The sequence below is a fragment of the Orcinus orca genome, chromosome 4, assembly GCF_937001465.1.
Source record: "Orcinus orca chromosome 4, mOrcOrc1.1, whole genome shotgun sequence".
Lineage (NCBI taxonomy): Eukaryota > Metazoa > Chordata > Mammalia > Artiodactyla > Delphinidae > Orcinus > Orcinus orca.
This window is the reverse complement of record NC_064562.1, coordinates 88,291,862-88,316,714: the sequence shown is the minus strand read 5'-3', so window position 1 is coordinate 88,316,714 and position 24,853 is coordinate 88,291,862. Positions and strand designations below refer to the sequence as shown.

At 39.7% G+C, this 24,853-nt stretch overlaps 1 protein-coding gene across 8 annotated transcripts in view; it reads right to left on the bottom strand.

Annotated features, from left to right (window-relative positions):
* The window catches only part of ATP8A1 (ATPase phospholipid transporting 8A1), a 240,599-nt gene that overhangs the window by 68,580 nt on the left and 147,166 nt on the right, over positions 1-24,853 (bottom strand). For all 8 annotated transcript variants that reach the window (XM_049709560.1, XM_049709553.1, XM_049709554.1 and 5 more), the window contains one exon: positions 14,108-14,280. In XM_049709560.1, the coding sequence (XP_049565517.1) occupies positions 14,108-14,280 (173 nt within the window). The remainder of the gene's footprint in view (positions 1-14,107; positions 14,281-24,853) is intronic.

The window sequence follows — 24,853 nt, the reverse complement described above, 5'->3', positions numbered from 1 at the left end:
AAAGTGACTGGTGATGAAGGGCAAACACTAAAATAATATATAAAAATCCAAGAAGAATTTCCTTTAGTTCAAGATTCCATGATGCTTCCAGCTTAGGGAGAAGGTGAGCTGGCATATCTTCCACCTTGATTCCTTGGCTGCCCTTGTCTTCTAGCACCTTGCTGGCACCTCCCCCTAGAGGGAAGGCACTGGGGTGACAGAGCAGGATCCATGTTTGTGGTCCTGGGTTCCTCATATATCTCTTGCTATTGACACTTCATTTTAAAACAAATTGACTTCAGGAAATATCCACATTTTAAGGAATTTTCTTGAATCCAAGGGCACAGAAAGATTGAATGGAGATGCCAGACTGTGCAGCTGTCACCACAGAAAGAATATCAGTCATTTTTGAGGAATCATGAGGAATCATGGAGGAAGGGAAACATGCCAGGTGAGGAGAGATGCGCAAATGTCTCAGTTTTCAAGAAAATAAAAGAAAGAGCCTATAAATTACAAACTAGGGAGTCTGGGGTGAACTCCATCAATATTACAGAAAAGATGTGTCAAAATCGACTCCCTTTACTGTTCATTCATGAGCAATTGACATTCCATAATGGGTTGGTTAACTATGGCCCGAGGGTCAAATCCAGGCAGCATCCTATTTTTACATAAAGTCTTATGAGATCATAGCCACACCCATTCACTTACATATTGTCTAGAGCTGCTTTCAAACCACACTGTCAGAGTTAAGTAGTTGTGACAGAGATTGTATGGCTTGCAAAGCCTGAAATACTTACTATCTGGCTCTTTACAGAAAAAGTTTGCCCACTCTTGCTCCATTTTAATGTTCCCTCTTGGAAAATGCTACGTGGAATCATCTCTTCTTTCGTGCCTCAATATAAAGCCCATCAGGAGGAGCTTCAAGATGGCGGAAGAGTAAGACGCGGAGATCGCCTTCCTCCCCACAAATACATCAGAAATACATCTACATGTGGAACAACTCCTACAGAACACCTACTGAACGCTGGCAGAAGACCTCAGCCCTCCCAAAAGGCAAGAAAATCCCCACGTACCTGGGTAGGGCAAAAGAAAAAAGAACAAACAGAGACAAAAGAATAGGGATGGGACCTGCACCAGTGGGAGGGAGCTGTGAAGGAGGCAAGGTTTCCCCACACTAGGAAGCCCCTTCGCGGGCGGAGACTGTGGGTTGCGGAGGGGGAAAGTTTCGGAGCCGCGGCGGAGAGCGCAGCAACAGGGGTGCGGAGGGCAAAGCGGAGAGATTCCCGCACAGAGGATAGGTGCCGACCAGCACTCACCAGCCCGAGAGGCTTGTCTGCTCGGCTGGGAGCTGAGGCTCGGGCTTTGGTCGGATCCCAGGGAGAGGACTGGGGTTGGCGGCACGAACATAGCCTGAAGGGGTTAGTGCGCCACAGGTAGCCGGGAGGGAGTCCGGGAAAAAATCTGGTGCTGCCGAAGAGACAAGAGACTTTTTCTTGCCTCTGTTTCCTGGTGCGCGAGGAGAGGGGATTAAGAGCGCTGCTTAAAGGAGCTCCAGAAACGGGCGCAAGCCGCGGCTATCAGCGTGGACCCCAGAGACGGGCATGAGATGCTAAGGCTGCTGCTGCCGCCACCAAGAAGCCTGTGTGCGAGCACAGGTCACTCTCCACACCTCCTTCCTTCCGGGGAGCCTGTGCAGCCCACCACTGCCAGGGTCCCAGGATCCAGGGACAACCTCCCCGGGGAGAACGCATGGCGCGCCTCTCAGGCTGGTGCAATGTCACGCCGGCCTCTGCCGCTGCAGGCTCGCCCCTCACTCCGTACCCCTCCCTCCCCCCCGGCCTGAGTGAGCCAGAGCCCCCAAATCAGCTGCTCCTTTAACCCCATCCTGTCTGAGTGAAGAACAGATGCCCTCCGGTGACCTACACGCAGAGGCGGGTCCAAATCCAAAGCTGAACCCCAGGAGCTGTGCGAACAAAGAAGGAAAAGGGAAAAATCTCCCAGCAGCCTCAGGAGCAGCGGATTAAATCTCCTCAATCAACTTGATGTACCCTGCATCTGTGGAATACCTGAAGAGACAAAGAATCATCCCAAATTGAGGAGATGGACTTTGGGAGCAATTATATATATATAGTTTTTCCCTTTTTCTCTTTTTGTGAGTATGTATGTGTATGCTTCTGTGTGTGATTTTCTCTGTATAGCTTTGCTTTCACCATTTGTCCTAGGGTTCTGTCTGTACATTTTTATTTTTTTTATTACATAAAATTTTTTTTAATACTTATTTTTTATTTTAATAAATTGATTTTTATTTTACTTTATGTCCTTTCTTTCTTTCTTTCTGTCTGCCTGTCTGTCTGTCTTTTTTTCTCCCTTTTATTCTAAGCCATATGGAGGACAGGCTCCTGGTGCTCCAGACAGGTGTCACGGCTGTGCCACTGATGTGGGAGAGCCAACTTCAGGACACTGGTCCACAAGAGACCTCCCAGCTCCACGTAATATCAAACGGTGAAAATCTCCCAAAGATCTCCATCTCAACACCAAGACCCAGCTCTACTCAACGACCAGCAAGCTACAGTGCTGGACATCCTATGCCAAACAACTAGCGAGACAGGAACACAACCCCATCTATTAGCACAGAGGCTGCCTAAAATCATAATAAGGCCACAGACACCTCAAAACAAACCACCAGACATGGACCTGCCCACCAGAAAGACAAGATCCAGCCTCATCCACCAGAACACAGGCACTAGTCCCCTCAACCAGGAAGCCTATACAACCCACTGAACCAACCTTAGCCACTGGGGACAGACACCAAAAACAACGGAAACTATGAACCTGCAGCCTGCGAAAACGGGACCCCAAACAGTAAGTTAAGCAAAATGAGAAGACAGAGAAACACACAACAGATGAAGGAGCAAGGCAAAAACCCACCAGACCTAACAAATGAAGAGGAAATAGGCAGTCTACCTGAAAAAGAATTCAGAATAACGATAGTAAAGATGATCCAAAATCTTGGAAACAGAATGGAGAAAATACAAGAAACGTTTAACAAGGACCTAGAAGAACTAAAGAGCAAACAAACAGAGATGAACAACACAATAAATGAAATTAAAAATTCTCTAGAAGGGATCAATAGCAGAATGACGGAGGCAGAAGAACAGATAAGTGACCTGGAAGATAAAATAGTGGAAATAAGTACTGCAGAGCAGAATAAAGAAAAAAGAATGAAAAGAATTGAGGACAGTCTCAGAGACCTCTGTGACAACATAAAATTCACCAACATTCGAATTACAGGAATCCCAGAAGGAGAGAAAAAGAAAGGGACTGGGAAAAAATTTGAAGAGATCATAGTTGAAAACTTCCCTAATATGGGAAAGGAAATAGTTAATCAAGTCCAGGAAGCACAGAGAGTCCCATACAGGAAAAATCCAAGGAGAAACACGCCAAGACACACATTAATCAAACTATCAAAAATGAAGTACAAAGAACAAATATTAAAAGCAGCAAGGGAAAAACAAGTAACACATAAGGGAATCCCCATAAGGTTAACAGCTGATCTTTCAGCAGAAACTCTGCAAGCCAGAAGGGAGTGGCAGGACATATTTAAAGTGATGAAAGACAAAAACCTACAACTAAGATTACTCTACCCAGCAAGGATCTCATTCAGATTTGACGGAGAAATTAAAAGCTTTACAGACAAGCAAAAGTAAAAGAATTCAGCACCACCAAGCCAGCTCTACAACAAATGCTAAAGGAACTTCTCTAGGCAGGAAACACAAGAGAAGGAAAAGACCTACAATAATAAACCCAAAACAATTAAGAAAATGGCAATAGGAACACACAATTCGATAATTACCTTAAAAGTAAATGGATTAAATGCTCCAACCAAAAGAGATAGACTGGCTGAATGGATACAAAAACAAGACCCATATATATGCTGTCTACAAAAGACCCATTTCAGACTTAGGGACACATACAGACTGAAAGTGAGGGGATGGAAAAAGATATTCCATGCAAATGGAAATCAAAAGAAAACTGGAGTAGCAATTCTCATAACAGACGAAATAGACTTTAAAACAAAGACTATTACAAGAGACACAGAAGGATACTACATAATGATCAAGGGATCAATCCAAGAAGAAGATATAACAATTGCAAATAGTTATGCAAATGACATAGGAGCACCTCAATAAATAAGGCAAATACTAATAGCCATAAAAGGGGAAATCGACAGTAACACAATCATAGTAGGGGACTTTAACACCCCACTTTCACCAATAGATCATCAAAAATAAAAATAAATAAGGAAACACAAGCTTTAAATGGTACATTAAACAAGATGGACTTAATTGATATTTATAGGACATTCCATCCAAAAACAACAGAATACACATTTGTCTCAAGTGCTCATGGAACATTCTGCAGGATAGATCATATCTTGGGTCACAAATCAAGCCTTGGTAAATTTAAGAAAGTTGAAATCGTATCAAGTATCTTTTCTGACCAAAACGCTATGAGACTAGATATCAATTATAGGAGAAATCTGTAAGAAATACAAACACATGGAGGCTAAACAATACACTACTTAATAGCAAAGAGATCACTGAAGAAATCAAAGAGGAAATCAAAAAACACCTATAAACAAATGACAATGAAAACACAACGACCCAAAACCTATGGTATGCAGCAAAAGCAGTTCTAAGAGGGAAATTCATAGCTATACAAGCCTACCTCAAGAAACAAGAAACATCTCAAATAAACAACCTAACCTAACACCTAAAGCAATGAAAGAAAGAAGAACAAAAAACCCCAAAGTTAGCAGAAGGAAAGAAATCATAGAGAACAGGTCAGAAATTAAATGAAGGAAACGATAGCAAAGATCAATAAAACTAAAAGCTGGTTCTTTGAGAAGATAAAATTGATAAACCATTAGCCAGACTCCTCAAGAAAAAAAGGGAGAAGACTCAAATCAATAGAATTAGAAATGAAAAAGGAGAAGTAACAACTGACACTGCAGAAATACAAAGGATCATGACAGATTACTACAAGCAACTATATGCCAATAAAATGGGCAACCAGGAAAAAATGGACAAATTCTTAGAAATGCATAACCTTCCGAGACTGAACCAGAAAGAAATAGAAAATATGAACAGATTAATCATAAGCACTGAAATTGAAACTGTGATTAAAAATCTTCCAACAAAAGCCCAGGACCAGATGGCTTCACAGGCGAATTCTATCAAACATTTAGAGAAGAGCTAACACCTATCCTCAAACTCTTCCAAAATACAGCAGAGGGAGGAACACCCCCAAACTCATTCTGCGAGGCCACCATCACTCTGACACCGAAACAAAGATGTCACAAAGAGAGAAAACTACAGGCCAATATCACTGATGAACAGAGATGCAAAAATCCTCAACAAAATACTGCAAACAGAATCCAACAGCACATTAAAAGGATCATACACTATGATCAAGTGGGGTTTATCCCAGAAATGCAAGGATTCTTCAGTATACGCAAATCAGTCAATGTGATAAACCATATTAACAAATTGAAGGAGAAAAACCATAGGATCATCTCAATAGATGCAGAGAAAGCTTTCGACAAAATTCAACACCGATTTATGATAAAAACCCTGCAGAAAGTAGGCATAGAGGGAACTTACCTCAACATAATAAAGGCCATATATGACAAACCCACAGCCAACATCATCCTCAATGGTGAAAAACTGAAACCATTTCCACTAAGATCAGGAACAAGACAAGGTTGCCCACTGTCACCACTAGTATTAAACATAGTTTTGGAAGTTGTAGCCACAGCAATCAGAGAAGAAAAAGAAATAAAAGGAATCCAAATCAGAAAAGAAGAAGTAAAGCTGTCACTGTTTGCAGATGACATGATACTATACATAGAGAATCCTAAAGATTGCTACCAGAAAACTACTAGAGCTAATCAATGAATTTGGTAAAGTAGTAGGATGCAAAATTAATGCACAGAAATCTCTTGCATTCCTATACCCTAATGATGAAAAATCTGAAAGTGAAATTAAGAAAACACTCCCATTTACCATTGCAACAGAAAGAATAAAATATCTAGGAATAAACCTACCTAAGGAGACAAAAGACCTGTATGCAGAAAATTATAAGACACTGATGAAAGAAATTAAAGATGATACAAATAGATGGAGAGATATACCATGTTCTTGGATTGGAAGAATCAACATTGTGAAAATGACTCTACTACCCAAGGCAATCTACAGATTCAATGCAATCCCTATCAAACTACCAGTGTCATTTTTCACAGAACTAGAACAAAAAATTTCACAATTTGTATGGAAACACAAAAGACCCCGAATAGCCAAAGCAATATTGAGAAAGAAAAACGGAGCTGGAGGAATCAGGCTCCCTGACTTCAGACTATACTACAAAGCTACAGTAATCAAGACAGTATGGTACTGGCACAAAAACAGAAATATAGATCAATGGAACAGGATAGAAAGCCCAGAGATAAACCCACACACATATGGTCACCTTATCTTTGATAAAGGAGGCAAGAATATACAGTGGAGAAAAGACATCCTCTTCAATAAGGTGTGCTGGGAACACTGGACAGCTATATGTAAAAGGATGAAATTAGAACACTCCCTAACACCATACACAAAAATAAACTCAAAATCGATTAAAGACCTAAATGTAAGGCCAGACACCATCAAACTCTTAGAGGAAAACATAGGCAGAACACTCTATGACATAAATCACAGCAAGATCCTTTTTGACCCACGTTCTAGACAAATGGAAATAAAAACAAAAATAAACAAGTGGGACCTAATGAAACTTAAAAGCTTTTGCACAGGAAAGGAAACCATAAACAAGATGAAAAGACAACCCTCAGAATGGGAGAAAATATTTGCAAATGAAGCAACTGACAAAGGATTAATCTCCAAAACATACAAGCAACTCATGCAGCTCAATATCAAAAAAACGAACAACCCAATCCAAAAATGGGCAGAAGACCTAAATAGACATTTCTCCAAAGAAGATATACAGATTCCCAACAAACACATGAAAGAATGCTCAACATCATTAATCATTAGAGAAATGCAAATCAAAACTACAATGAGATACCATCTCACACCAGGCAGAATGGCCATCATCAAAAAATCTACAAACAATAAATGCTGAAGAGGGTGTGGAGAAAAGGGAACTCTCTTGCACTGTTGGTGGGAATGTAAATTGATACAGTCATTATGGAGAACAGTATGGAGGTTCCTTAAAAAACTAAAAATAGAATTACCATAGGACACAGCAATCCCACTACTGGGCATATACCCTGAGAAAACCTGGACATATATATACTACCAATAATTCAAAAAGAGTCATGTACCAAAATGTTCATTGCAGCTCTGTTTACAATAGCCAGGACATGGAAGCAACCTAAATGTCTATCAACAGATGAATGGATAAAGATGATGTGGCACATATATACAATGGAATATTACTCAATCATAAAAAGGAATGAAACTGAGTTATTTGTAGTGAGGTGGATGGACCTAGAGATTGTCATACAGTGAAGTAAGTCAGAAAGAGAAAAACAAATACTATATGCTAACACATATATATGGAATGTAAAAAAAAAAAAAAAAAGAGAAAATGGTCAGAAGAACCTAGGGGCAAGACGGGAATAAAGATGCAGACCTACTAGAGAATGGACTTGAGGATACGGGGAGAGGGAAGGGTAAGCTGGGACAAAGTGAGAGAGTGGCATGGATATATATACACTACCAATCGTAAAATAGATAGCTAGTGGGAAGCAGCCGCATAGCACAGGGAGATCAGCTCAGTGCTTTGTGACCACCAGAGGGGTGGGATAGGGAGGGTGGGAGGGAGAGAGATGCAAGAGGGAAGAGGTATGTATATGTATAACTGATTCACCTTGTTATAAAGCAGAAACTGACACACCATTGTAAAGCAATTATACTCTAATAAAGATGTTAAAAAAATTACATTAAAAAAATAAAGCCCATCATATTACATGCATTTGTTGTTTCTCTCACTGCTCTCTTGGCAATATGCCTTTTGTTTTCCAAGGATCATCTTTCTGCTAGGATTTTGTCTCTCTTTTCTCCACTCCATGTCGCACAGCTTCTAGACAGCCATGACTTACTATTCTACATGATCTCAACTTCTGGAACTCTAGTCTGGATCAAGACACTAAGCATTTAATTTTCCCTAAGTGGGGATCGCTCAGATAGGTTTATTAACAAGGAGATAATCACTAGAAACTATGAAGGGTTCAAGGAGAACCAGTTATACCAAACTAACTCTGCTTCCCTTTCCCACATGGTGCGGTCACTAGTTTGACAGATCAGATAATGCCGTGGATTCTATATACCATGTCTTTAGCAAATTGGAAAATTAAGTCCTTTCATTCTATCACTGTAGAACTGAAGGAGAAGTGTAAGTTATCTCTTAGGTGGATCTGTATTTGACTGAAGAACATATTAGAGTAGTACCGATTTACTGATTGATGTAAAGCTTTAGGGAGGCCTTTAGTGTGAGGCTGCAGAGCTCTGTACTTAAAACTGCTGAACAGAAAAGAATCATAAAGAATTTGAATGTAGCTACGGAAAACACATGTTTACTCCAAATGAGCAAGATACAAAACAGAAAAAGACTGAAATGAACAAGATATAACTTAAGAAAGATGGTGATGGAAATCAAGTTAGCAGTTATCCTTGGGAAGATAATAAAATACAGGAAGCATGAGGGGGCATCTGGGGTGCTGGTCATGTTTGGGTGATTGATACGGGAGTGTGTTCACTTTGTAAAAATTCACTGAGCTTTACACTTATGCTTGATGTACTTTCCAGTACAGTCTAACTCTGTTTTATCAGAATTACACAATCTGTGGTTCTAATTAGTGTGTGTCTGTGTGTTAGTGATGGTGGTTTATGTAAACTGAGTCACATCTAAAACTATATAACGAATTACAGTGGGATTCTATAGCATTTAGATTTCTCGTAAGTTTTTAGATATTTTACTGTCCAATACGGACTTCCCTGATGATGTACATCATCATAATTGGCTACCAGCCTATAATATGGCCATGTATTTCCTTTAACATTACTCAGTGGAGGTAGAAAAGCAAATGAGATGAACAGGGCTGAGCAACTTATTATTATGTTAACACAAAATATGGGCATTTTATGAAGTTATAAGATTTATTCAGTGTGTCCTCTTTTAGCCATACATGTATGAAAGAAATATTCTCTCAACATTGCCAACATTTATTCATATTTTCTTGGAAGCAAATATACGGTTGACATTCATTAAGCGTTTGTAAGTCTTCTCAAAGCCAAACATCTGCTTGGCATCCAACGTGTTCACAAACTTCTTTCTTTAAAGGAATGTCTGTTGAGCATTTATTAGCTTCATTTGTGCTTTATGACTACCCTTTAAGTAGAACATTTATTTAGACAAATCCTTAAAGTTTAAGACAATCCCAAAAGATTCAAGAAGCGGATCTGTCTTGACCCTTTACTTAACATTCTCAGGCTATGACAGAAAGTATTCAAGGTGTCCCTTTAGACGCCTTCTTGGAGGGCCCCTCGATCGGACTCAGGTGAAAGGTTTTGCCTGGAATGCCACTCCCGAGTGAGGACACTCACTGAAGTCAAGTGTTTTCTTATGCACTATGGGGAAAAGGGCCTAAAAGGGGGTTAAACTTTGATTAGAGATGTTGCAAGTAGGGAAAAATGCTTACTTCAATTTCACTTCTGCTTTTCAGAAGACATGAGTACATAAATTATGTAGAAGAACGGTGATTACTAGACAGTCTAAAAGCTTGGAGGCTCTAGGCCAATTTTCAACCAACTGTCACAGAACATAAGTTTCAAAATATGTTTAAGCTAAACTGACAACTACAGAAAAAATGTAAGATTCTTTGAAAGGCTGGCTTATGTGAACTGACGAGGATCTCTGAAACCACATGCTATTTAACACACAGCGAAACTCCACTGCAACGTTCCCACTCTCTTCTGGAGGGAATATTAAAAGAGGTAGAACAGATGCTTCCCTGAATTAAGCAGATCCAAGCAGTAGACAGACTCTTCCCACAGAGTGGCCAAAAGAAGTAGGGTTCATCCAAAAACTGAAAGGGCTAGGAGAGGTCCCCTGGCCTAGTAGCTCTCAAGCTGGAAGAAGCTAACCCAGGAAGGGCGCCTGTGTGCATGGGTTTCCCACCTTTCTATGCCAGAGAAGCTCCAATCTTAACTGCTGTAGACATCCATTCTCCCTGGAAAATTTGAATCACTGCTACATGCTAAGCTCTTCATTTTACAGGTCACAAAACCAAGGCCAGAGTGATTCCATTAGGTATCCAAAGTGCCAGGGCAGCAAAGCTAGAACAAGCATTCCATAAATCCCCGGCTAAGGTGCCCTTCTATCAATTATACAACCTGTAAGACCTTAGGGCATAAAATATTGGCAGCTGAGATGAGAAAGTATTTATCGGGTACAGTTAGTTTGTAGAATAGCTCTTGATCTTAGCTGTGTACACGAATCTCCCTGAGTCCTGGAGCAAGCCTTTTCCCCCTCTACCTGTCCAAGGAGTTCCAGGGAGTCTGTGAAATCCCTGAAGTGGTACATTCAATTTAACATGTCTGTGTAAAATTCGTCCATAGCTTTCATTTGTTCTTCAAAAGTATCTGTGATCACACCAAATGGTAAAAATCAGTGTACCTGAAGAAGGGACTAGGAAAACTTACCAGAAAGTCCTTTAACATAACATGCATGTTTACTATTAAACTACTCAGGTTATACAGGTAAATTCACACAGTGGTGAAAACAAAACCTGCACAGTACCTATGAAAATACAGTACTTGGTAGACTGATAAAAACAGATTTTATTTTACTTCTTGGATTTTACATAATTGAAAAAATTATTTGATGTATAACATGCAACCTTCACTCTGTAAACCAAAACCAGCACTCCAAAGCCCTGAATAATTTGGGGGCTAGGGGATTATTTCTGTCTCTGAGTATTCCCTTTAGAAACTGATGGTAAGAGATGTCATGACAACTGACAGAGAACAACTGTTTCTTTCAATTCAACTGTAGACTCTTCAGGGAAAACGCTCATCTTTATAACTCTGTCAATTAGGCAAACACTAAAAACTGCCTCCTGCCCTTCATGCTGATAATGTCAGGGAAGACAAGTGGCTGATGTAATCCTGAAGATGGAGCTAATGTCCAGAGCCTCATTATCCATTAAGGGAGGCTTTCCCCCTACTTCCACTCTAGCAAAGGAAGAGCAAGATGCTGAATTATCTTCATGTGTGGACTGACAAGAAATAAACTGTAAAGTCGTTTTGAGGGAAAAACCTAGAAAACCAGCATGAACATAAACTAATTTGAGAAACAGTGCCCTACTGTATTTTGAAATAATATTCAGTATTTATCCAGAGGGTTTCTTATAATGGAGTAAAATAGAGAATTTCCTGAGGCTAGGAGATTACAATCATCTGAGAAACCAGGAGTAAGAATGCGTGCATTTAACTGCAAAGAAGGATATGCAGAACTGCCCACCTATTCCTCACAGTGAGGACTCATCATGGAAATTATGCTTCAAGGTCAGTAAGCTAAATGACAAGAAGATGGTCTGTGCCAATAATTTAAATGTCAAGTGGCACCGGGCCAAGAAGGTGCACAGATATAAATCGGGCAGTGGCACTGATGTAATTATGGGCTTAGACGAATTCTCAAAGCCAGACCGGAAGCTGAACCACAGTCTTTGGGGAAAAGAGAGAATATGAAGGTAATTAGAGGAAAAAAGCAGAGGAAAGTTTTTTACTTTTTAAAAAAACCCCTAAAACTCTAAATAAAACTCAATGTCTGCAGAGGGACCTTCATGGTCCTCAAACATGCATAAAACAGGATGGAGGGAGGAAGGGGCCACCCACATCTTTATAAGCTCAGTGTCAGAGCAGAGCTGCACGTGCACGGCAGTGTGTGTCCCTCCCAGGGGCCTGGGACCTGGAGGGGTGCTGAGGTCCACGTGACTTGTGAGCATCCAGAACGAGGATCTCAGGAGGGAATTTCACAAGCACAGAACGTTATTTTTTTCTCCCTGGACTCTGCTTTCTAGTTTTTCTCTCCCTCTGCTATTGTTTAATTTTGTGGTTCGACTTTTTGAAGAATGGTGGGAGGTACCATGTTAAGCAATGCTCTAGGAATGAGGCTCAGCGGCGATGAAATCGGCCTCCCACGTCTTTCAAACCAACTGTGAGTCTGCTTAAAACACAAGGCAGACACAAATACGAAGGAGAGCAGGCAGGACGTCCTGTTCATCCTTGTATGTGCAGCATCTCTCCCCAGCACACAGTCGGCACAGAACGGATGCAGGCTCAAGGGAACCCGTCATTTTATCTAAACAGCTCTGTGGTCCGTTCTGTTTCTGAATAGGAGCCAACAGCCATATCACTTAATGTGCTTTTGAGCAATCTTTTGTTGATCCTTGTGCCTCCGTTAATGAAAGTGATTAAACAACCAAGTCTGGCACAAAATTATCCTGATGGGAGAGCATCAGAGTTGAACATGGTCAAGAGATTTACAAAGGAGCCAAGAAACATCACTGGAAAAGCAGATATTAAAAAATCATGAGTATCCTCATGCTTTTAATTTTTATTTATTTATTTTTAACATCTTTGTTGGAGTATAATTGCTTTACAATGTTGTGTTAGTTTCTGCTGTATAACAAAGTGAATCAGCTATATGCGTACGTATATCCCCATATCCCCTCCCTCTTCTCATGCTTTTTAAAGAAGACAGTCAAGAAAATAATTTCCAATTTTTTCTTCATGGTTAAGCAGAGTCTGATTATTACTAATACTAAATATCTGTACACTGTATTGCCTAAAAGCTTTATAGTAATAGTATTTATTAATACATGCCACAGAGAAGAAAAATTAAATGAAATAATTAGATTCCTAGGAATAATAAGCAACTCTTAATGCTCTGAGTATAATATAATTTTATAGGCTGAAATGACACTTATCAAGGATATTTATTAAGTACGGTTTAAACTATATTTCACAAAAACAACCCACTGAAATTTAGGAAATACCTATAAGGCATGGCTTATAAGTTTGGAGACAATATCATATACAGGATATTTAAGTAAATAAAGCCTGGACCAAAAAAAGTTTTAAAAAGCAGAAGATTCTTTTATTCACAAATATATTTTAAGAGAAAAAATAAAGTTTTACAAATAAAGTTTGTAAAACAAATAAAGTTTGCCAATAGTACAGTTTTAAAGATAATGTTAAAAGCACAGATTCTGAGAAATTCTCCAGAAGCCCTGCTAGTATTTCATCTCGCATGAAGAGAAAGCAATTTGAGAACTGCTACCCAACGCCTAGTCTGACCAGCTGGTAAGATTCAGTAAGTGGGTGGCAAAGAGGAAAATCCTTGCATTTCATGGTGACCAGAGGGGAAGAGACTGGGCATAGTCATAAATATACTTTAAATTTTAGGAAGACTTTGTTAAAACAATTTAGTCAAAGACATGAGGAAGATTCTTTGACAAGAAGTTCAGGAAGGATTGGAGCTAAATAGTTCACAAAAATACAATTCTATGGAGTAGGCCTTGATACCTCAAAACAGATTTTAACTTAGGATATAGGCAATATTATAAATTAGAGGGCAGAAGATTATATGGTCAATAAACAGCCTTCAGAAAAATGCTCAGCTATTTGGAAAATGATTCAGTTAGTGTCTCCCATCATGCATTCCCCCAAATAAGTCCAAGCAACAGAATCAAAGATTTAAGTGTAGAAAACAGAACCTTTAGAGAAGCAACCCTGGATGGAAATGCAGGTAAATAAACACAGAATGGCAAGAAACCTGCCAATTCAAATTATGAACAATAATCATTAATGACTGTCAGGACTCACTTTCAAAACTCTGCTAATAAATGCTATCCCAGTTTGTGAACCCTGAGTGAATGAATTAATAAATAAATAACCTGACATTTATGGATTCTGGATAAAATAACTTCAAGGAACTTTAAAAATCAAGAACTTAGGATCCAGTTGCTCATTACTGAAATCCGACAATACCATGGAGAACTTACCTGCAGCAAATAACAGCTTTGCACGACAAAGCTAAGTCCAGAAAATACTGCCGTACTCCAAAAGTTAAGGCATACTTGAGAGTTTTCCCATCAATTATAAGAGCAAAGTCATTCTCCTTCCGAAGAGCATCACCAAGGGTAGTGCAGTGACGACTGAGAGTTTCCCTTGTTCCCTGTAAAATTAAACGAAAGATGCCCTCAACATTTACTCCCATTTGTTCTACCAAGGTTGTTCAGCAACTACTTTTAGTTATTTCTAGTGCTTTTTAAATTTCAAATTGCTTTCACATACCTCTACTCATCTGATTCTCACGAAAGCCCCTCAGAGAAGACTGGACAAACATTGTCAGAAAAAGTGAGTGACTCCCTTAAAGCCATACCCTGTTCCTAGCACGGTTGGGACTTGACTACACATCACCCATTCCCCTGCCATCTTTGCTCATTATTCCAACCACACGGTCGCAATCTTCTTAAAATATTTTCAGTACATTATCTTGTTAAAGCATAACAACGTTGAACTAGTCAAAATTGCTTAGCTATGAATCAAGGGGAAAAGTTGGGGAACGTAATTTAAATAATTTATGGGTATTCTTTCAGAAGTTGTCAATGCGACTGAAACTTAATTCTCAAGAGGAGGAAATGTAGTATCTGTAATCTCTTCCCACTTCATGAATTGGCGTCTATAACTTTAATCGCGATTTCATGATGCGGTATTTCAGCTGGGGATGGTGACATGTGGCCTAGTAATCTTGACGGATTGAATAAAAGAACCCCTTCCATCAATGAAGAGTTCATTTTCAGGCACAATAAAAACCTTTAGTGTCAAGAAAGGCTTTGTTCACCTCAGCTATATAGAGAGGTTGTATTTGTTTCCCTCTGTTAAGAACTATTGCTTTCCCAGCTCTTCAAAGGGAAAAAATTTCAAGATACTTAATTTTTCTCCCTAGATCCTGTAGACTTTTCCTATAACCTGATAGGGACAGCTTCTTATTTCAACGGAGCCCTAACATTATGAAGACACAGAACACGGGCTCTGCACAAGGAAATGTAAGGAACAATTACTTTCCTATTAGAGTTTTGTTCTGAGTGCTAGTATCTGAGCCCGCAGTTATTTATATAATAAATTTAACAAATCTATGTTTATATAATAAAATATACCTATAGTAAAAAATAATACATAATAATTTTTGTTATATTCAAAGGAGATATAATTATCGTTCCAATTTAAGACTGTGGTACAGTTATTTGAGTTATCTTCACAAAGAGGGAAGCAAAGACAGAGGTAATTAAAATTTTATATTGGGGATTTTTGAAGGTGTTTCTACATTCGTATTTCAAATGTGGTTCACACTACGTTCTGGAATTTCAGGATCTGTTTATCGAAATAACAGAACAGTGTTGTACCGTAAAGTAAGCATGCCCAACCCTCCGAACGCTGGAACTTCATTTAACACTTCCCCTGTTCCCTGTTACACACAGTGACATGAAGGGCCGCCATATAGCAGCATTCTTTGCAAAATTTTCTGTTCACACTTTACATCGGGGAGAAAGAGCTGTTTTAATTTACAGGCCTTACGCTCCTATTTCCTACTGGAAATTTTTGGCCCAAGAGAATTTTAAGAAAAGGAGGTAAAAAGTGTCAGCAAGACTCTGCAAGCAAATTTATCAATGACTATCCATAGCAGATTACCCTGGATTGTCTTAAAAGCAAATTCCCATAGATGAAATGAACAAACAAGCAGATTAATACACAGATAAAAAATGAAAATAAAATAAAACAATATTTAGCATGTACCACACACCAGTCATGGTTCTAAGGGCTACACACACAGATACAGTACTTCAGTTAACACTTACTACAACCCTGTGCAGGAGGCACAACTATTGTCCCCATTCTGCAGATGATAAGCATGAGACTTAGAGTTTAATTTCCTCGCCCCAAAACACATGGCTACTAAGTAGAGAAACCAAACTCAGAATTAAATTTCTGTACTAGCTAGTCATTCTCTACATTATCCAGCAAAAACAAAACCAACAGTACCAGGCATAGCAAATCATAAGTGAAATCCCCATACCATTTCCCCTGTTGTTTCCCTAGAGCCCTCATCATCTGTCTCTCATCTTGTCTTTACCACCAACAGAGACTTCTCTTTACAAAACAAACTTGAAACACAAATGAGTCTCTTCTTGCTCTAAAATTTTTCAATGGCTTCTACTGCTTACATGATAAAATCTAAAATCCAAGTCCAGCTAACTTTCGTTCGCTTTTCTCTTCACAACCTTGACTCCTTTATTCCCTCTCTCTGGACCACCCTTTCCTCCTGAGATATTCCACTATCTTTGAAACCAAGCTGTCCTCCCAAGCCCTCCCAGACTCACTCCATGCTATCATGTGTAATTCACTCTATGCTAGCAAGACCCTCAGTTCCTTGAGGGGAGAGACAATGTTTAATGTGGTTCCCAGCCACAAACAGTGCCTGTAATTACAGACGCTCGGGAACGACATATTTATGGAATGAGAGCACTGATAAATTTTGATTTCACCCCACTGGAAGCACTCCATTTCCCCTCTATTATCACTTCTGATTTGAGAGAGAGACAGACAGGCAGTCAGTCTTCTCCTTCGTGCTCTTTAATTTTCTAGAGAATAATAGGGATTATTACTTCAACAGTCTTTCAAACCAAGGCACTGTCCACTGAAATGCATGTGTGTGTACCTGTGTATTTATTTGCTTGCCTGCCTATCTACTTACCTACCCATCCATCCATCCATCCACCCATCCATCCATCCATCCATCCGCTACTCTGTTTTTTTAAGTTTTGCCCGAGTCACTCCTGATCTGAAAACCTAAATGAAACCTGAGATGTACCTCAAGAGGACTTCAAATTTCTTTATAGATCAGCTGCAAAGCAAGACTCAAAATCAAGTAAACCCCTGGCTGTGCAAGCCCCTCATGACCCAGCCTGTTCGACACAGTCCTGTGCGCCCCACTCTCCCTTCTTCTGAGGGCGTTCTCTAACATCTTAAAATGTATTGAGAACTTATTTGTGGCGTCAGCATCCCTGGGTTTCCTGGGTGATTATCACAGATCTGCAGCAAATCAAACAGTGTCAGGAGATGTAACAGAGATCACATTTCAGAAGGTGAGTCAAAATCTTCGCACAGTGAATTCTGCAGTCAGCCTACCTAGGGCGCAAGGTAACAGCAACAGAAAAGCTGCAAACACTTTCTTATTTTCGTTTACAGTTTTATTTTGTAAGCAGCTCTGTTGTTGGCTGTGTGCTGCCAGTTACATGTTATATTTCACCCTTATTTATACTGCCAGGAGTATTTTAAAATTCTTTTATTTATGAAAGTTTATTGCTTCTCCTGTAAGCCTGGGAGCCATACTTTATGGCCATATTGCATTGAAGCTTATCTCCTGTAGCTAGAAATAAATTTATTACTACATTAGCTGTTGCTTTGTTTTCTTTTTGGTTACCGAAGGGGGAAATGTTTAAACGTTTAAACTTAGTGACATGTGAAAGTGTAAATATATAAATGAGAAGCTAACTCAGAAAAAGGATAAAAGACCACAGAGTACAACAACATAAAAGCTCTGTATCTCCTTATGCTACAAAGTCTTATTTGTGGGCTGAAAGAAAAGGAGCATTTGTTGCTATAATATGGGAGAGTCAGAAGTAAAGCCAGTTTGGGGAGACAGACAGGCATTCAGGCGTCTCACCAGGCGGGGACCCAGGTATGGGAAGGAGCCGCAGGGAAAGCGGGATTTGCCTGCACCTCTCACAGCCTGCATCCCATGTGGACACGACAGTTGAGCATTCAGCTCTCCTCTCCCTGTCCATGGGCTGCACCTAGCCAAGTGCTCATCAGGGGCCCTTAGGAGCTCCTCCAAGCTTTCCTGCTTTGCCAAGTCACAATTCAGTCTACAGCCAACACTTCTCTATTCTTAGTCCTGACACAACAGGGACTAGAAAGGGAATAAAATCACCTCCCCCTGAGGACAGGCTCTACTCCAGCTCTCCTCTCTTATATGGGTGCTCATTACTGCTGATCTATACTTTCACCCAGGCCTAGCCGATTCCACTGTTCCCAGAGGTTACTCCAGACCTTTTCTTCCCTTCTTCAGACTCCAAATTTGGCTCCTGTTAGTGCAGCAAACATCTCCCTGCTTTACTGAGAACACTCGTAAATTATTCTCTCAACTTTCCTCTCTTAATCTCAAAACTTCCCTTTACCTAATCCTCCCTAATTCCTGAGCTGGGAGGAAGACCTGCCTTCTTTTCTCACCTCTGTTCCTCCCTCTTCTCCCCTGCATCTTTATTCTCCCCCACTGTCACTCTTTCTTTCCCTTAAGACTACATACGGAAAGCAATGAACAATAAATAAACCAAGAAACGTCCCCAACTCTATTTTTCCTGAGTCCTCCAGGTGACATGAATACCTCCACCTTTTGGATTCTCCAAATATGTGTTTATACTTACACAATGTAGCGTGATGTATAATTGCTTATCTGTTTATATCTCTACTTCCCTGCAGGACTGAGGTCCTTGATAAAGAGATGAAATAAAATCAATACAAGCTTGGTAATAAAAGAATAACCAAATTATTAATGATTGGAGAATACCTTGTGGGAAGTTACAATGATTTTGTTGTGTGACCATTGTTTTTTACTGCCTGTAAAACTCCTGTGTAATCTTGGACACTTTTAATTAGAGCAATAAATAAAATGTTAGTGTGCTTATTTTATTGCAGAGGAAATGGAGAACAAAGTGGTGGTTATGATCTAACATCTCCTTCTATCTCATATAACAGAAATTGTCTAATGAATAATGGAATCAACACCTAGACTAGCTACTTAGTGATCAAGCAGGTTATATAATAGTGGATTTATGAGAAGAAAACAATGTGTATTTGGTTTATAAGAAACACGCTTGGAAAAGAAAAAAGAAAGAAAGATGCTTGGCAGATAATGAGGTCAAGTACAATTCCTCACAAAGATTAACTCAGACCAAAGGGCCTTAATAAAGTTCTATTTGCATCTTTGTATTGCCTGGCAAAACAGATAACATGTTCATACAATACCTGTCGGGGAGGGGGAAATTTCCCACCCTCTGCTTCTTGAGTTTTTTTGGCTGGCCTAATAATTAAATTGGCACAAGACAGATTAACAGGAGGGAAAAAACCCCAAATTTAATTAGTACACATGGAGGTCTCATAGAAATGGGACCTAAGAAGTGACCAAAGCAGGCAGTTTTTATAATTTTTAGACAAAGAAACAACAAATTTGTAAAGAATTGACAAGACAGAGACGTTTAAGCTTGGGGTAGTAAATTAGTGAGGCAGTAACAAATTTTGTTTAAACAGCCTTCTTGGCCTGGAATTTCCTATCTCTAGTGATAAGGATGTCTATCTACCTCCTGGTGCAGGGCCGGTACTTTTCAAATGGGAGATTTATTTCTTGCTTTCTAAAGACAAAGGAGGGTCAGAATGTTCTTCTTGGATTGGCTGTTTCTTAAGTAACTTTAATTCAAAATATTCAATATGCCAGTCTGGCATATTTTAGGGTGGCCTGCCCTGACCCCCACCATACCCTCCAATAAAATAAAATAACAACAATTTTTAAGAAATCAAAGACTGGCAGCTTTATGATAATCTTTTTTTTTTTTTTTTTTTTTTTTTGCGGTACGCGGGCCTCTCACTGTTGTGGCCTCTCCTGTTGCGGAGCACAGGCTCCGGACGCGCAGGCTCAGCGGCCATGGCTCACGGGCCCAGCCGCTCTGCGGCATGTGGGATCTTCCCGGACCGGGGCACGAACCCGTGTCCCCTGTATTGGCAGGCGGACTCTCAACCACTGCACCACCAGGGAAGCCCTATGATAATCTTTTAAAATTACTTTTACATGACGTTTGCCGAGGAAATCTTTGATAAAAATCACAGAGGGCACCCTAGACAATGAACACACTTTTATAGTGAAATAATTTGAAAGTCCTGACTTGTTTGGAAAGTATCATAGCGTGCAAGATGTCGTTTGCATTTTGGCAAAAACTCTGCTTGGAACACTCTAAAGAATCCAGAGGCCAGATGTGCAAAGAACATGTTAGGCCACCTAAGAACTATGATTTTGATGGCCCCAAATGTAATGTTGCAGAAAGCACTTGCATAAAAATGGCCCTTTTCAGCCTCTGGCCTTTGGTTTTTCTTCCTGATTCCTTTCAGGGGTTTACAGAACAGAGAGTCTTACTTAGGAACATATCCAGGAAACACCCCAGTAGAGAATGTGGAAATATCCCTAAGGAGAGGTAAATAAAAGCCTCTTGCCTTTGACTAGAAGACTAGTCTATTCCAGTCTAACCAGCAGAAATGATGTGAAGGTTACAGACAGTGTAAAATGTTAACACCTAAATGTCGTGGTGTGGGTGTCGTATGGGTGTCGTAACACCCACATCCTGCTCCAGGGCCACAGTTACTTATAGTGACAGAAGAAAATGTGTGATAACTCATCTTATCCCAGAAGGAGTCATCAGCAAGGCTAAGCCCAAGAGCAAAAGTTAAAGGAAAAAAGTATACATATAATACTTATTTAGTTCAAACTATATGTTGGTATTTGGGTCAGAATACAAATAAGCCTTCAGCACCTGGATTTATTCCTGGGAATCTCTTAAATGTGTGCAGGTCAAATGATAAATTTATGTTTATCGTAAGTTTATCATGAGTTCACCACCAGTTAAGTGAAATAAGCATAGAATTTTGGCTAATGCTGAATCACTTTTGGAAGACACACAACTTTCACCCTTGTCAGAATGGACTTAAGTTTATGAAACCTGTGCTTCTCACTTCAGTAGCAGCACAGCGGGTTTCTGTTTTCACTTACTTTCCACCAAAAGGACAAAATGCAACATAATGTTACAGGAGAACATCTTGTGGAACAAAGACGGTGACTGATGAAATAAGACAACTTGCTGGAGGTTGGGTCACTGTAAAATAACTCTTCAGAACTCATCAGCTGATGTGCACAAGTTACCAATCAGTGTAGAGAAGGCAGCCATCAACATATAACAAATATGTAACCATAAAAAAGTGGGGCTTTTTTAGTTAGAAAGCCAAGGATGGCCATGAGGGTTCACATGATGCTTCTGGGCACCAATAACATCTGAAGCAAAACGATGACGCCACATGGTAAAGGACTTAAGTTCCAGAAGCTGAAACATACCCCATGGCTCAGAACACAAGGCTTTCCTCACCTTTAGGTGGTTGTAGAATATAAGGTGAAAACAAGCTAATCAAGCATTTTTCACCTTTCTTGGAAAGGAAATATTAGGTGTTTTATTTTGAAAAAAAGTTCCTTATGAAAAAACTAAATGAGAAATAAGGAATGGCTTCAACCACTAACTTAAGACACCAAGAACCCCAAAATACTTTTGGATCAGGTGGCTACCTAGGCTCAGCGTTCTACAAAGGATTATATCCCACATCATAGGTGTCACAGGTAAGTTTACTTCATGGCCTATCGATAAACTTCTTCACCAGGAGTACATATGTATTCCAATCTACCTCGTCCTTATTTATTTTTTCACTTGACTAACTAGCAGTAATATGGTATCAGAATGACTTGGTTTGAATCGTTGTTCTCCCACTTCATGGCTGTCTTTCTTCAGGCAGGTTACTTAATTTCTCTCAATGAAATTTTTCTCATTCATAAGATTGGGTTAATATCTCTTTTGTAGGGTTATTGTGGTGACAAGATGTGCTAACTCAGGTGTCCTGTCCAGTGCTTGGCTCAGAGGTGATTTCCGGGAAAGACTAATTCTTTTCCTTCCTCTGACATCAGGTCTAAGAGAGATGTCAACACCCGAAGAAGAATGAATGTTCTGCAACCTGTCAATCACTGCACAACATCAGTGCAATCCAAGTGGTATATTACTGAGATGATTTTCAGTTTCCTTTTGAAATCTCCTAATGGCAATTTTATTTCAATCTACTTTTTCATTGCTAACACCCAACTCTACTAGCTACTACTTCTTCTACATAAAAACTATCTGGAATCCTGTCTTCCCTCAATTACAGAAAAGATGGCATTATCTCTTCTCATATGGCATGTAGCTCTTGCTAGATGGTAGGAGGACAAATATTTATAAAGTTAACCTAGACTGCTTTTCTTTATCTCTTAATTTCTGTCTCTAACCTGATACAACTCTTCTTTAAAAAACTAAATTTATTTATTTATTTATTTTCAGCTGCACTGGGTGTTTGTTGCTGCTCTAGTTGCGGTGAGCGGGGGCTACTCTTCATTGCGGTGCGCGGGCTTCTCATTGCGGTGACTCCTCTTGTTGTGGAGCACGGGCTCTAGGCGCGTGGGCTTCAGTAGTTGTGGCTCGCGGGCTCTAGAGCGCAGGCTCACGCAGTTGTGGCGCACGGGCTTAGTTGCTCCGCGGCATGTGGGATCTTCCTGGACCAGGGCTTGAACCCATGTCCCCTGCATTGGCAGGTGGATTCTTAACCACGGCGCTACCAGGGAGGTCCTGATACAACTCTTGAGCAGAAAATAACTTGAAAGTTACAAAGTGATTTGGCATTTCTCTCATACTATGTTTTTTGCAGATGACCATATCAATATATGTTAGACTTTAAGCTCCCATAAAGATATATATATATATATATATATATATATATATGCAGTTACATAAAATAGCATTATATGCAAATGAGAGCTTCACAAATAGTAGGTTGAAAATAACTAATGATAAACAAAACACAGAGGACTTATTTCGCTGGCATGTTCTTCAGCTCTAACACCATCAACTTAACTTCTTAGGTATTGATGATTTTTAAAAGCAGATAAATAAATACTTACTGTGTCTCTGTGTGTGTGTGTGTGTGTGTGTGTGTGTGTGTGTGTGTGTGTGTGAGAAAAAACCTTAGTTTACCTACTTGGTTTTAAAACCTACTATCAGTTAAGTTAAAATGTCAAATAAGAGAATATATATAAAAATCTTAAACTAACACCTATTTTATTAGCTGTTTTGGTGGTTTGTGGCCCCACCTCATCATCATTTAAGACATGAGGTATTTACAAATTTATGGCCAAATAATGTTTCATTCTTTCTCCATTTTTGCACTCTCCAAATGTTCATACCCTAAAATTACAAATCAATGGAACATTCCAATGACATTCTTAATAATACATTCTGACCATATCAAGTATGGACAATGTTAGCACGTTCTTAAAGAGTGAGTTATGATTTCCATGACAGCAACGTCGGTAAACCATTGGGTATTATCTTTTGACACTGTATTATTGATTCAGTGGAACACTGGTCATTCCATATAACCCTATGCAACACATATATCAACTACTTCTTTAGCTACTGCAGGCGGTAGTAAGTGGGAAAGAACATATACCTGAGAATAAAGAGAAATTACATTTATATACAATTGGTCCATTTAGTATTCATCCCCGTCAGGATCACTCTCTCTCTTGGACAGTTTCTGACCAGAAAAACTGGTGTTTCTAAACTCCTAGGCTATATTAGAACATAACCTTTAAAAACATACTTGTATAAAACCAAACCAACATAAAGTCACTTTTCTAAAATGGGTAAAGGCAGACAGAAGGTGAAATCATTAAAAACATATGGCCAAAGAGGTCTTCTAAAACAGCTTAGTGGAAGGCAGCCAAGCAAATGCACTTAATCAATACATATTGCTAAATATAATGAAGAGGGAAACAGAGAAAAAATTTTTTTTCATGCTTTGCTGATACACAGATATGAGCTTTCCAGGGCCGGCGTAGATATAAAACACTGTAATTGAGGAAATGGCCCAATCTCCCAGTAGGGTCATGCCATCTGAAACAGGTCAAAGAATGGAAGAAGCTAAGAAAAGGAAGTTGCAGCGCTGGGTAAATTGCTCTTGGCCCCTGGGCAGAGGTTTGGGATTTGGGGTTATGATAGGTTCCATCAGGCAAATAATTCGTTGTGAGGCATCTATTCTCGTTTTGGGTACCCTAGAGAGAAAGGCAGAAAGTGTCCAATCTGGGTCTAAGTCTATCTTTCAGTGTTGGGATGGCGGCACAGAGCAAAGACAGACAAATCCCGGGAAAGGAAGGAAGAGTGAGGTAGGGGATATAATTATATAATTTAAATAGTTTTGTGGATAAAGGCTTTTACCAAAGCTCTCACAGTAATTATTTGAAACCACCACTGAAAGTCTCCTAAACACTTATTTTGAGCTTGGCATTAAATATTCTCCAGCGGCGGCGGTGACTCAAGGGCAGGAGGAAGTGTCCTGGAGGAACTGGATGGGCAGACATCCAGTCTCTCGTATGGCCTTCAATTCAGCCAGAAGAGGCTGCGCAGAATATACAACCGGTTTTTTGAAAATAAGCAAATTACCAAATCAACGGTTTGGAGACAGTAACAACTGGGGTCTGTGAGAAATTCTTACCCAGAACCACAAAGAAAGCTGACGTTGGGCCCATTTCCCTAATGATTTGAATTAATTAATGTAGGAATACTGAAGAATCATTATCTGCTGTGTTTTCTCACTGCACATTCCAAATGCACACCATTTCCATTATTTCCCACATCCATTCAAATAAATCTATGTACAACTGTCACAGTAAAACGAAATATAGGGTCGTTCCCGAATTTCGTAAATACAAGATGCCCAAACGCCACCATCTCCCAGAAGAACATTCCTCTTTCAGCTGCTCTGCAGTCCTGGTGGTGAGCGGGAGAGGAGGT